General features: G+C 40.6%; 1 protein-coding gene across 1 annotated transcript; it reads left to right on the top strand.

Moving 5' to 3' along the window:
* The first annotated feature begins 2316 nt into the window (after nt 1-2316).
* On the top strand, nt 2317-13678 carry prmt8b (protein arginine methyltransferase 8b). The gene is made up of 11 exons (XM_078281428.1): nt 2317-2334; nt 3200-3274; nt 3904-4128; nt 5366-5521; nt 6304-6367; nt 7058-7200; nt 7559-7646; nt 9029-9144; nt 11208-11358; nt 12727-12848; nt 13151-13678. Exons 2-11 carry the CDS (start codon nt 3206-3208, stop codon nt 13232-13234), a joined length of 1218 nt encoding a protein of 405 aa, XP_078137554.1. The 5' UTR covers nt 2317-2334; nt 3200-3205; the 3' UTR covers nt 13235-13678.
* Nucleotides 13679-13734: the final 56 nt, after the last annotated feature.

Here is a 13734-nt window from a genome sequence, read left to right as displayed (position 1 = left end):
CGTACGTTCTGCGCGTCTCCATAACAGCAGGCAGCGCTAATCTGTATTGTCGCCCAAAAAATTTCAACCGGAAATGATGAACGCATCACGTGGGTCTGGCTTCTCCTGAGTTTCAAACAAGCCCCCAGGAAGAGCGCCATGTCTAAAAGCCACCATGGGCTTAGCGGATAACGGTGGTACTGCACCCCATGGCCCAGAAAGACTTTTCACATAGACTTTGCATGGTGAAAGAAACGTCTATATTTCAGCGGATAATTGTTTTTGGGGTACATCAACTAACCAGCCTGAACAATTAAAGGGTCCTTGTTTAAAACGTCACGTTTTTAACATTTTTAACATTCACTAGTAGCTGAATCCAGAGTTATTAAACTAGGTATGACGAACGTGCATAATGGACGCGAGCAGACCTGCGGGACTGCGCCCGCCCGCTCACATGACTGTTCTCCCGAGGTCCTGTAGCTGTAATAATAATAATAGCTAATGGTTGTAATTCACCATGTGTTCTATTAATACATCCATGGTATTATCTTATGATACACCCGAGGGATGTATGTATGCTGTAAAGCCTGTAACGTGGATGTAACGTCATGTATGAAGTGTTTTCCAAACTGGCGGGGCTATCGGCTAGTAGCTATTAGCGGTAGCTAGCATGGATGTATTAAGAGAACGATAATAAAATAATTAGCTATATGCCTACATAACGTTACTACAGACATAGCTAGTGATAACATCGCATTGGTTCTCTCTTATGATACATCCGAGGGCTGTATGCTGTAAAGCTTGTAACGTGGATGAGGGATGAAGCCATTGATGAGCTCTGTTCACGAAACTGCAGGCTAACTTTAGTAGCTAGCGCTAGCTAGTAGCTTGTAGCACGACATAATGATTAAATCTCCTTGGTTGTCTAAATACATCCATCGTTTATTTAGATAAGCATGTAAACGATCAGGAACAACGAAAACACAATGTTTAACGTTAGTGAATATTTTAGACAATAAAAACGGCGAGTTCATGAGTTGGCCACTTGTAAGAGACACGAGAGGAGCTCATGAATGAGCATGTTGCTACCGGTTGCTACGACAACACAAACAAACTGTTGCTAGTGCACATGTCCATCGTGACGTCATGGGCCAGTCAATGCGGAAGAGCCGAGCTCCATGTTTGCTTTATGCGCTTTTGAGCACTCTCATTGGAATGTACGGGGCTTCCTGTGGAACACACCAAACAGACTCGAGTCACCGACCGCCAGACTGTCCGACGGCCGATAATCGGGTTGGTGTGTCAGCGCCTTAAGACATACAATGGGTGTAGGATTAAAAAAACTAAACAATTATAATATTACTTAAACTACTAATTTTAATGTTCCTGCCATTAGTGTGAATATCCAGTCACAGTTAAGCTTCATAAAAGTCTTGCATTGAAAATGTTGTAGTAGTAAAGTAATGTTGTAATAAAAATACAGAAGTATTCACATCATAATGCACTTAATGCACAGAATTATCCAAAGTAATGCAAAATAGACCCTGTCTGTGTTATACTATTATATTAATGGATTATTATTATTGTTACATTAATATATAAGCAGTACTTTAATATTGCAATTGGTCGAAATGGAGCTAATTTAACGTAACATACTGCTGGGTAATCTATAACAATCTGATGCACAAGAGGATACATTTCCAGCTGAAAAGTAGTAGGAAAATAAAGTAGCCTAAAATGGAAATACTCAAATAAAGTGGGTTACACAACAACCTCAAAACTGTACTCGAGTACAGTACTCGAGTTAATGTACTCAGAGATACTTCATACTACTGGTTAAATTACACTGAATCTGCTTATTTTTATTCATACTTTACTAAAAAACATGTAATTTATTTTCCTATTGATGGATGGAGGTGTTAATTTACCCTTTAATATACTTTTTCTGTGGCAGTGAAAACTAAGTTGAATAATATTATTTATTGATTTAGTAATAACTATGTAATTGGTAATTACTTGTGTTCTTTTCTTATCCTCTTTATTTTATTTCTTTTGTCAAAAATGTCTCCTTCAAGTTATCTATAGCCTACCACAAATAGCTCTCTGTGACATACAATGGAATACACACTTGTTAAACTCCCTTCAGGTAAAAAATTTAACTATACGACATGAATTAAAAAAAGGTCTTTAAAGCTCCGGAATTATTGTATCACCGGAAAAGGTCAGTACAGTGACTGGAACCTGAAAATGTCATAACCTGGATTTTATTTAGCCGTAATTATATGGATAATTAGTATATTATCCACCATATGGGCAAAAAACATGTCGTGGTCTACGTTTTTTTTTTTTTTTTTTTTTATCAATATATATAAACACCTATGTTATATAAGCGAGTGGCTGAGATGCTCATTGGTTGCCAGAGCTCTCGCTTTCTGCTTCTGTGGGAAAGTCTGGTGTGTGAAGAGGCATCTGTCCTTGGGAAGCAGAGATTTATACATTTTATTGTGATTGTTATATATTTTTGTCACGATTCATTTCATGTCACCAACGAGGCTCACTCTCTGTCACTCTCACAGGTTGAACCCCTTTTTTAACTTTCTCTCGGGGAAACCCATCGGGAATACGCAAAGGATTGTCCACAGCGCACACGAAGATAAGAATTCCAGTCTTCGAGTCCCAAAGCTGAGAGACCATGACAAGTGATTCCAAGAGAAGTAGAAGAGAAGAAGCGATTTCTGTTGTGGAGTTTTGTTTCTAGGCGTTTTTGGTCGTGGGTGATACTTAACATTTTCTCGGGCACTCTTATGCAGAGATTTAAAATGAGCGTGCAGGTATATAGGGCTTCAATGTCTTGCACAAGGACACCTAAACTGGGCGCCGGGTGTTGATGGACACAAGCTGCAAACCTGCAACCTTTTAGTCGAAGCACATCTAAAAGACGGCTCTGCTATCCTGAGTCCTGCCACTAAAACAACCTGTATCGCATTTATAGTATGGATAACTGTACGTTTCCCCTCTCGCAAATCCATTTAACAACTTTTCCCGGGGAATGGATATGATTTGGTGGAAACTGTGAAACCTACACGTTTCTTGTTATAACTTTCATATTTACGTGTATTCGAGCCACATATACGGTGGATTAGTGTTATTTTCCCACACGTTTCTATTCAAATTTCAGCTCCTCCGTACACTTTAAAGAGTTGCAGCCTAAATCTCGTCGGCTCTCATGGGACTGAGGCATTCGTCGCGTTGTTTGCTGCTACGGCGGAAGATGGCGGAGGCGGACAGCTCGGAGGTAGGGACCTTGTGGTGTCCTGCACCCGGCAATAACGGGACCGGGACACTCTCAGTATGCTTTTTTTTTTTTTTTTTTATCGTGACATCACATTTGACTTGACTATTATGTACACGTCTTTGTTTTTCTTATCATCATCGTAATCACATTAATAATCAGTGTTGCTCTATGATAGCGTGCAAGGAAAGCAAAGTGCATTTCCCCAGTGTCCTGCAGATCTTATGTGTGATCATTGTAGACCGCTGTAATTGCAGTAGTAGCCTAGTGATAATGCATGCAGAAGGTTGGTAGTTATTGCAGTGATTTTGGATGCATGGCCGTATTGAACGTGTATTTGTTCGCTGTCCTTGGTGCTGAAGCGGAACCTGCATCTTTTTACCGGCTCTTCTCTGAGTTTCCTGTCTGTTATAATGTCGAAGACTATATGTGTGAATTCTTGGCTACTTATTATATGAATCCCTTTTGGCTTGCAATTCATTGACTCTGCCTCTATCAGCCCAATATTAACCTCAATATGACTGGACACACACTCCTCAAACCCTTTGCTTTTTCACTCATTCTTGTCTGTAATTTCTAAATCCTGATACAAACTCTTCCCCTTTCTTTCTGTCTTTCTTCCTCCTTAACAGCGACAACAGCCTGTCACATCCCCACTCTCTCAGTCTGCCCAGCCCTCCCCACTGCCTAAACCAGTGCCTACTACCCACCATGTGCCCTGCGTTCCCCATACGCCTCATGTAGCAGCCCTGGCCACCTGTCCCGGTCGAGGAAAGATTGCCAAGTTCATCAGCCCGGAGGAAATGACATCACGGGACTATTACTTTGACTCTTATGCCCACTTTGGCATCCATGAGGTAGGCACGCCAGGCTGACAAATGGCAGCTCGGTATGTAAGACCAGGTTAAAATAATGAGACCAGATGTCTATGCTGATGCTCCGTAACTTGCCAAAGAATTTCAACCCTGTTATTCTGGCTTTCTGTCTGCAGGATGTGTCAAACACCTCTGCTGATTTAATTCTATGGACAGATAGGCTTTGATTTTGGTTGTGATCCAAATCCACTTTCTGGCAGAGAAGATTGTATTATATTTTATCCATAACTAAGAAACTATTCCATACAGACACTTGATTCCAAAGCCTCAGTTCATTGGATCAGAAAATCAATTGCAAAGTAACCCCAAACAACTGCTAGAACGTAGAAACAACAAAACAAAGATCCAGACAAAGTACAAATACAAGCTAAGAGGAGTCCTCAGTCCTCAAGGATTTTCAAACACGAGTTTAAACAGTATGAAACCAAACGGCAAAACATGATGACACCTACCTACCACTTCTAGTAAGAAATTCACTTTATTCCAATATCAAAATGCAACTAAATAATTCCCCCAAATTAGAATAAACTCCAAACATAAACATCAGAGGAAACTTTCTGCCAACATCTTAAATAGATAATAGTCCATGTTCAGTATTCCATGAACAAAAATAATCTATGTCTGTCTTTTACAGCCAGTGAACTGCTAAATATAATTGCAGAGCTATACCCTAGTTAATGTCTTTGATCTGTAAAGGAGTGGTGGTGGAAAAGTTTGGGGACATATAGACCTTTTTTAATAGTTCCCATATTTAGCATGTGGGTCAGGTTTTTGTCTGCTTGCAGACAAAGATAGTGTCCTGATTAGAGGAGCGCAAAGCGAGAAAGGCGAAAAGTGGGATGTGTGAATGGGCTCAGGGAGATGGATATCAGGTCGTCCCCGAAGACTTTGTGTTGTACTCCTGTCTATTTCAAGAAGCTGCCACTGCCACAGAGGCTTTTGGCCTAAATACTGCCTTTTCTTCCTCGTTATACGTGAACAAATGACATATTCATATGCTGAGGAAATTACTCTAGCATTATTTATACACATTTGTATGTTCATTATGTAACATTATGTGTTTCGTATTCCTTTGAGCATTTGTATGAATCCCACTATTCTTCAGATTGTCTATACCAGTTCAGTATAGAAGCTGTAGTGGTTTGCATGTTATTCAAGACTGTACTGTACTGTATGTATCACAGCTATGACCTCTCTGTTTTATCTCTAATTCAAACAGGAGATGCTGAAAGACGAGGTGCGGACACTGACCTACCGGAACGCCATGTACCACAACAAGCATGTGTTCAAAGATAAAATCGTCCTGGACGTTGGTAGTGGCACAGGGATCCTCTGTATGTTTGCTGCCAATGCCGGCGCCAAACACGTGTATGGGGTGAGACAGATAGATACACCCTTTGACCACAAGCAAATACTCCACAGTTTATATCCTTCATTAGAATCATCCAACAGTTTCTGCTATTAAATATTTATGAGAGACAAAAGCCCCACACCCTTTCACTGTCCAAATGAATATCATATCTGGCTCTGCTGTCACATTGTCTCTCAACCATGGCCTTTCCTTCTCCATATCAAACACATACACACACATACACCGCCTTTTTTAGAATTCCTCTTAAGGGCTAGTTTCTTGTGTTCTGTGGAGAAATTGGTGATCTCTCTCAAACAATCTTACACACACACACACACACACACACACACACACACACACACACACAGGCAGTAAGAGACATCTGGCTCCACTCATCACAGGTTGTACACTGCCCACAGTATGTATGATTCATATACTGTACACTTATGGATGGGAGAGCAAAATGATGTATTAGTTGTCATGGTGCACAAGGTCTGAGTTAAGCGATTAGGGACATTAGTGTTTGGAAGGATTGGCAGGATTTGATTAAATTTGCCCTTCCGATATTATCCCAAAGGTTAACCTACTGTATATGGGGAGGGAAAATGGTAGCTAACACCATTGCAGATCACATCCATTGGTGAGGAAATCATTATTTTCTTTCCAACTAAGGAATATAACATATTTCTTATGAATTATTAAAATAACAAGGTGCCTATGTAACTTAGAAACAATGTAGTAATTTCAGCAAACATTTTCTTTGTTCAGAAGACACCACATCTGTGGTTTTGTCCTTGTACCTACAGATTGAATGTTCAAGCATTTCCGAATATTCCGAGAAGATTATCAAGTCAAATCACCTACACAATGGTAAGTCAAAGTGGTTTTCCATTACTACTATATTCCTTATATTCCATCTGTCTGAATGCAGAACAGTGCGATGACAGATTCTCGGGATTAGAAGCAGCGTGAAAAATCAGCATATTTCCATCATTACCGTCACACTCGACAATATTAGTCACAGTTCTGATGGTTAACTGGCAGCTCGTCTCAGATGAAAAATAACCATAATTCCTGCCGTCAATCACAAACTCCTCAGTGGTGCTGATTACCATTGTAAAATGCCACCCTGGACTTCACAGATGGTGTGTTTCATAACCTGCACATTTGTTATCAGGCTGGTTTTTGTTTCATCTTTTATATTTACATTTCAGGTATTTTAAGATGATGGTCCTATTAGGCATACAAGGATTAAAACCCAAATGGCAATAATAACTTTTTATGGCTGTTTCCCTTTTTAAAATATATCTCCTAGTATCTTCATATCATGGGTCAAAGAGGCCAGTATAGAAAAACAGAAATAATGACAATTGCATGCATTAAGCACTGAGGCATACGATGAGTGTAGTAATTAAGATGTACTAATTTACATAAATCCCAAAGCATAAAAACAATCTCATCATCTGAGAATAGAGTTATTGTCTGATTTGCATTAATGTGATGACGATGCCGTGAAGTAATTTGCTGCCTGCTGTTTTTGTGGCTCTCTCCACACCGCAGTCATTACCATCTTCAAGGGCAAGGTGGAGGAAGTGGAGCTGCCTGTGGAGAAAGTGGACATCATAATCTCTGAGTGGATGGGCTATTGCCTGTTCTACGAGTCCATGCTCAACACCGTTATCTTCGCCAGGGACAAATGGCTGGTATGATGGTGCTGCTGGAGGCTTGGGGAGAGCTGGGCTTAGTGTGTGACTAGCTTGCTGGACAAATAAGGCTTTTGACACATAAGCACACCAGACAGTGATGAAGTAGAGGATTTACAGTACGCTTGTGTGCATGTGTCTGCCGCCCAGATGCTGAGGTCATAGATGAATGATCTGGTTTCTATCCTCAGTAGCTGCCTGCAGGCTTTAAACTCAGCACATGTGATCTTATATTACATGCCAGGTGTGTGAACAGTAAAGGTGATGGATGGCCTGTGTGTGTGTGTGTGTGTGTGTGTGTGTGTGTGTGTGTGTGTGTGTGTGTGTATTAATACCTGAAGCTTTTTATTGCATTCAGAAACCTGGAGGCCTGATGTTCCCTGACAGAGCAGCTCTCTATGTGGTGGCCATCGAAGACAGGCAGTACAAGGACTTCAAGATTCATTGTGAGTAATGATGGAAGCTTTGTTTTCTCTTTGCTTTCACATTTTGTCTCTCTCTGTCTCGCTCTCAGCTGTGCAGTGCATTATTAATGACCACTGTGCAGGTGAAATCAAATCAAACTCCAAATAGGAATAACAATCGTATGGTTCCACTTTCTAACCAGGCTTTCTTTATCAAAGTTGGCTATCACCAGACTAAGCTCAATCTTTTAAAACTGAACATTAGAGCTGCAGGGCGAAATCAAATCGCCGGCAGATTGGGCTGGGTTTGCCCAGTCTAGGTTGATTTATTACTGCAGATTGTGAGAAATGAAATAGTCATTAGTAAAACGTTGTGGGGTTGTCACATTATAACGTGCCATCAGATCTGCAGTTATTAATAATAAAAAGAAAGAGTTTCTCCACCACAATAACCCTTAAGGTTTGTGTTTGGAGTGTTAATAACATATTGATAAATTTGGTGGTTTTGGTGGTGGTTGAAATGTCTGGTTAAGCAAGCTGAGTTAACGTTAGCTAAAAAGATATACAACAGATAAAAAATTTAAATTATTTTTTTTTTAATCCAAATTATATGTACAAATGGCTTGTTATTAATATATATATACTAAAAAAAAGTATTTATTAACCAACAGTATTTACACCAGTGAGGTGCCTTTATCCGGCAGTTCATTCTCTGCTCTCAACTCACTCCATGTGTTCAAATAGCTCTCACAGCAGGAGGGCTGAGCTTAACATTGCGATCCAGATCAAATCACCAACATTAAAGGTTGCATTCACACTTGTAGTACTTACTTAAGCATTGAATCTGGGTAAATAACTCCTACTGAGTTTCCTTTTGCTGCACAGGTGGCCTTCTCTGTTCTATTACATCTACTCATGCACATTAAAGTTCATGCTTTCACATGAATCCCAAAGAATTCAGTCTACCCAAACCCTCGCGCTCTTATTTTTAGTTTGCGTCGGTGGCATATTCCACCTTCTCATCGTTCAGATTTAGCATTTGGCCCTCTGACAAACTGAGGTGGAGTGGAAGGACAGAGGGAATGGGGGAGGGAAAGCCTGCTTGGTGTGTTTTCAGCCCAAATTATAATACAAAAAAGCCTGCCAGACATGGTAGAGGAGTTTGGAGGAGGCTGGAGTCTATTTTAAGGGGGACTTGTCTATCTCCGCATAGGTGCTGGATAGACAGAAAGACAGCGTGAGTGTGGGACTATTTCTCCTGGCAGGGTTAAATGCTTTGTTTTATTTTCTCTCCTACCTTTTTTGTGTGCTGACAGCTTGGCAGGAACAGAGAGAACAGAGCTTTGCAAGTGTATGAAAAATTCAGAAAGCAGAAACCCAGAAATGACATACTGTGTGCATGTCTATTCATTGTGTATGAACAGGGTGGGAAAACGTGTATGGATTCGACATGAGCTGCATTCGCAATGTGGCCATTAAAGAGCCTCTGGTGGATGTGGTAGATCCCAAGCAGGTGGTGACTACCGCCTGCCTCCTGAAGGTTAGTCTATAATAATAATAATAATAATAATAATAATAATGTATACTTTATTAATCCCGCAAGGGAAATTACAATGTTATCACTCTGTTGTTAGAATACACATAACACACAGGCCTAAAATACACACACATGCTCAGTACCTATACTATACATGCACTAATGGAGAAATGTCAAAGTGAGGGGGCTACAGCTGTCGATGGACAGGCGCCCCGAGCAGTTGGGGGTTCGGTGCCTTGCTCAAGAGCACCTTGGCAGTGCCCAGGAAGTGAACTGGCACCTCTCCAGCTACCAGTCCACCACCATACTTTGGTCCAACTTCCTACAGACTGAGCTATTGCCACCCCAACACCAACAACATTACAGGTGTACCAATACATGCTTGGTGAAGGTGTGTGAATGTACCTGTAGCATTTGTCTTTCATTCCATTGTTTTATGCCTTGAAAAATCCTGCTTGTTTGAGGCATACACCCCAACAAGCAAAGTTTTTCATCTTTTGTGTTCTACCACCAACTACATGCATCCTTTAAGAAATCTGTGACAGCGATAAATCCCCGAGACTCTGAACAGCAGAGACTATTTTCTAGAACATAATAGAAGTTTCTGGGGATTACGCTGTAATAGTCTGCAGCTCTGTTTCCTTGCTTGAACAGTGGCTTGTCTTTCATCTCACAAATGAACAGAGGATAAGAGCATTCAGGGAAGTGATAGCTTTGTTGTTTGTCCCCTCTACCTTTCATTTAATCGCTTTTCCTCTTTCACTGTTCCTTCTCTCTGCTTTATATCATGTGTTTTCCATTTCAAGTATCCCATATCTTCATTCCTCTCTCTACTTTTTTGTTTCATATAATTGTGTAGTCTCATTGATCACTCTTTCCTTCTTAATCAACTCTTCTTAACCTTCATCTTCTGTCACATTCTCTGATTTAAGCAATGTCATGCTTTACTAGTTTGAGCGAACAGGGGAGGTCTCCGTCTCCCTCTGCCTCTGTGCGATGGTGAAATGTCACACAAGAGCAGGCATTGAGTCACCAGAGGGAATACAATGGACTCTCCATCACTTGTATAAGCACCAGCCCTCCTTTTGTGTCCTTTGTGATTTATATGTCAGGTTGGAGGGTGGTTATTAGTTAGAGACGTGCTGGTCTGAAAATTCATTCTTACTGTCTCTATCTCTTTCACATGTATTGTATGTGTTTAGGGCTTGTCCACCCCTAACACCCCTGCCAGCCACTTCACCCCGTCTTAATTCAAACTGCCACTCATTCCTCCCATGCTAAAATTACAAAGTTGCTCCAAGGGACTTTTTTTCCTCTCTCCTTCCACAATACGCTGTATATGATACTGGCCTGGTATCATTGGAAAGGACAGAGGTGTTAAATCACAATCTGTCATGCTGACGGCACATGGCCAGCCGTTCCATGGCCCAATGGACAGGGCTAGATGAACATGTAGCTTTCTAAACCCCCCCCTCTCATTTCTGTCCCCCGTCCCCCTGTTAAATACAACATCATCTACATGGATGACCGGCTCCACTCCTATTTTGGAGCCAAAGTGATGCCTGCCAGGTAACAATATGTGATACTTAAATTTGTGGCCATATTCATAAGGCAGTGCTTGATTTAGACACGAGCGAACACACAGAAACACAGACACACACAGCCTCCCTCCGTTATGGACTTGAGAGAGGACACCCACACAGCATGTGTACTGTGAGTTTGCCAGCCGTGATTCAGTCTGTGGGCTTTCACACACACGAACACACGCGCACAAAGATTATGTTGAATAATCAAGCAAGGATTGACATTATACATGTACATGTACATGTGTGTGTGTGTGTGTGTGTGTGTGTGTGTGTGTGTGTGTGTGTGTGTGTGTGTGTGTGTGTGTGTGTGTGTGTGTGTGTGTGTGAAAAATGACAAGTGGGGGTGACAACTTGTGTATGTCTGTGCTTTTACATGGTGTGCTGTTTGGCTGCGACATGATATTTCATGAATTGAAAAGCACAGAGATCTCATGAAAGCAGAAATAATTGTTTGCCTTTTTTTTTTTTTTTTTTTTGCAGGAAGTGGACATCTACACTGTGAAGCCAGAGGACCTGTCCTTCACCTCAGCCTTCTGTCTGCAGATCCAGCGCAACGATTACGTCCATGCTCTGGTCACCTATTTTAACATCGAGTTCACAAAGTGTCACAAGAAGACTGGCTTCTCCACTGGTGAGTAGTGTCTGTTCACCCACAATACTTTTTTTTTTTTTTTTATCTCAATTACTCCTAGTGGTATGTAGCCACACAGTTAGTTGTGTTGGGCCACATTATGAGATATCTGTCTGTGAGATTTCTGCCTCCACCCTAATACAATGGAGGTGAAGGAAACTTTGTTTATGGTTCTATGGTTCAACCTTCTGGTTGAGCCATATGTAATTCAATCAATTCCAAAACAGTCTTCTATCCAACTGGTCTGTGGAGCCTCAAGAGAAGTAGAGGATTATCTTTTGACAAAACTCTTAACCTGTAGGTTTCAGAAGAAGTCTGACAGGCAAATTAATATTTGGATTTTATAAGAAGATCTTTTTTATGTCAATAACAACTAAAGAAAAAACAGCAGTGTTGCCAGGCACTATGGTATCTACTGTATTCCACAAAGAAATATAATATATGGACAGTCATTATGCTGCTCTACATTATGTGTGTATCCATGAATGGCAAAGCACACAACAACAAAAAGACAAGGGTGAATGACATTTAAAGGAGAAAAGGTAAGAGGCAGTAGTTTCCTTTCAGAAACCTTTTCCCTGTTTCTCTTTATAATTTGCAGAACATGTTGTGATCAGATTTGATTGAAACTACTTTTTCGGCCAAAGGAATGGTACTTGAAAAACGGTTGAAAATGAAAAACAGCGAGGCAGAAATCCCAAAGGCAGGTATCCCAAAACTTGAGCAAATAAAACCAAATACCTTCATGGCATTTGAGTTAACCGACTGTTTGGGCTTTGATGTCCACAGAAGACATGAAAAGTACATGAAGACATTGACATTGTAAATGGGGGTCGCTCCTCAATGATCGAGTATAAATAATGGTTGAATGAATGAATGCATCTTTAAGCACAAGCATGTTGAAGCAGTACATCAATGTCCATAAAATGGAAGCTACTGCACTTTAGCATTTTAGCTCTTGACTCCACTTTTCTGGTAGACGGAATCATCGAGCGCTTCAGGTAACGTTGTGTCGGAGAGAGAGTTGCTAAGCTGTTATGTAAGCTTATGTTAATACATTCATGCATCCAGTGCTTACATAATGTTGTGTAGAGGTGGTTCTATGCTTGGCTGAGTCTGTTGTGCCTGAGGCTGAGCATCACTGACGGAGTTCTCTCCTTAGTGAGATTTCTCCCATATTAACATGCCCAAGGAAACTGACACATTTTGTAAATTTGATTATTTCTCACACTACCATTAAGTTCTCTTTCCTCTTCTTCGCTGCATCTCCTTCCTGCTTTACACTTTTCATCTTTAACCTCCTTACATCTTATCTTCTTTCCTTTTAATTCCTTGTATCACATGTGTTCCTCCTGTCCTCTACCTCAGCTCCAGATGCTGCCAGCACACACTGGAAGCAGACAGTGTTTTACTTGGAGGACTACTTAACTGTCAAGAAGGGGGAGGAGATCTTTGGCAGTGTCGCTGTCAGGCCCAATGAGAAGAATGTGGTAAGACTCATGGAAAAATAGCCACGAAATTCTCAAAAGTCTTGGTTTAAATTTCTGGCAGTTAGTTTTAAATGTAACATCTTTATTATTTTTTTAACATAACAAGAACCTACAGCTCTCAAATAAATGTGAGTAAAAAGCACAATATTTGCCCCTGAACCACTGCATTTAAATACCTTTAAAGTGCTTTTTTTTTTTATTTTGTGTGAAGATTTTGTTGGCTACTTTTATACCAAGTGGATATTTCTGCCATTCATTTCTTAATGAATTCATTTAAAATTGTTCTTATTTTACATTTGTAGCGTGACCTGGAGTTCACCCTGGAGCTAGACTTTAAAGGACAACTATGTGAGGCCGCCATTTCCCACGACTATAAAATGCGTTAGGAACGACAACAACCTTCCAACTACCCTCAGCCCCTCTCCACACACTCGGAGAGGGGGGTGGTACCAGCTCTCCAACAAGCATTCCAGTTGGCCAGTGAGGGCGGCCAGACAAATCTAATTGGATGACATCATGCCAGCACCTAAGTGATGTCATCAGGCAAGTAAATAGGAAAGTATCTATCAGCAATAGTGCCATCACCTGTACCAACTTGATCAACTCGGGCACATCGTTGAATGTAACATCCTAAATGAACTTGATTTTTTTGTTTTTTTTCCTCACTAGTTCATAGAAATTCTAATAATCTTTAATTATTTATATTGTTAGTGCAGCTAATTGAAAAGCATTGATCTGTGTGATGCTGAGAGGGTTACAGCACAGCCATCATCTGTTTTTCCTTTAGTCATTGTTAAGATTTATTATTTATTATGTGTAATTGTATAGATGGTGCAGTAATCACTTGTGTTTTATTTAGTTATGCATTATTTGCATGTGAACGTTT

The sequence above is a fragment of the Sander vitreus genome, chromosome 23 (genome assembly GCF_031162955.1).
Source record: "Sander vitreus isolate 19-12246 chromosome 23, sanVit1, whole genome shotgun sequence".
Classification (NCBI taxonomy): Eukaryota; Metazoa; Chordata; class Actinopteri; order Perciformes; family Percidae; genus Sander; species Sander vitreus.
This window is presented reverse-complemented; position numbering and strand designations above follow the sequence as displayed.

What these genes read in the sequence shown, in the direction of transcription:
- prmt8b (XM_078281428.1), top strand. Translation starts at nt 3,206, where the DNA reads ATGGGACTGAGGCATTCGTCGCGTTGTTTGCTGCTACGGCGGAAGATG. An exon ending in CCCACTTTGGCATCCATGAG is followed by an intron (nt 4,129 to 5,365) that starts GTAGGCACGCCA and finishes TAATTCAAACAG; the next exon opens with GAGATGCTGAAAGACGAGGT. An exon ending in GTCAAATCACCTACACAATG is followed by an intron (nt 6,368 to 7,057) that starts GTAAGTCAAAGT and finishes TCCACACCGCAG; the next exon opens with TCATTACCATCTTCAAGGGC.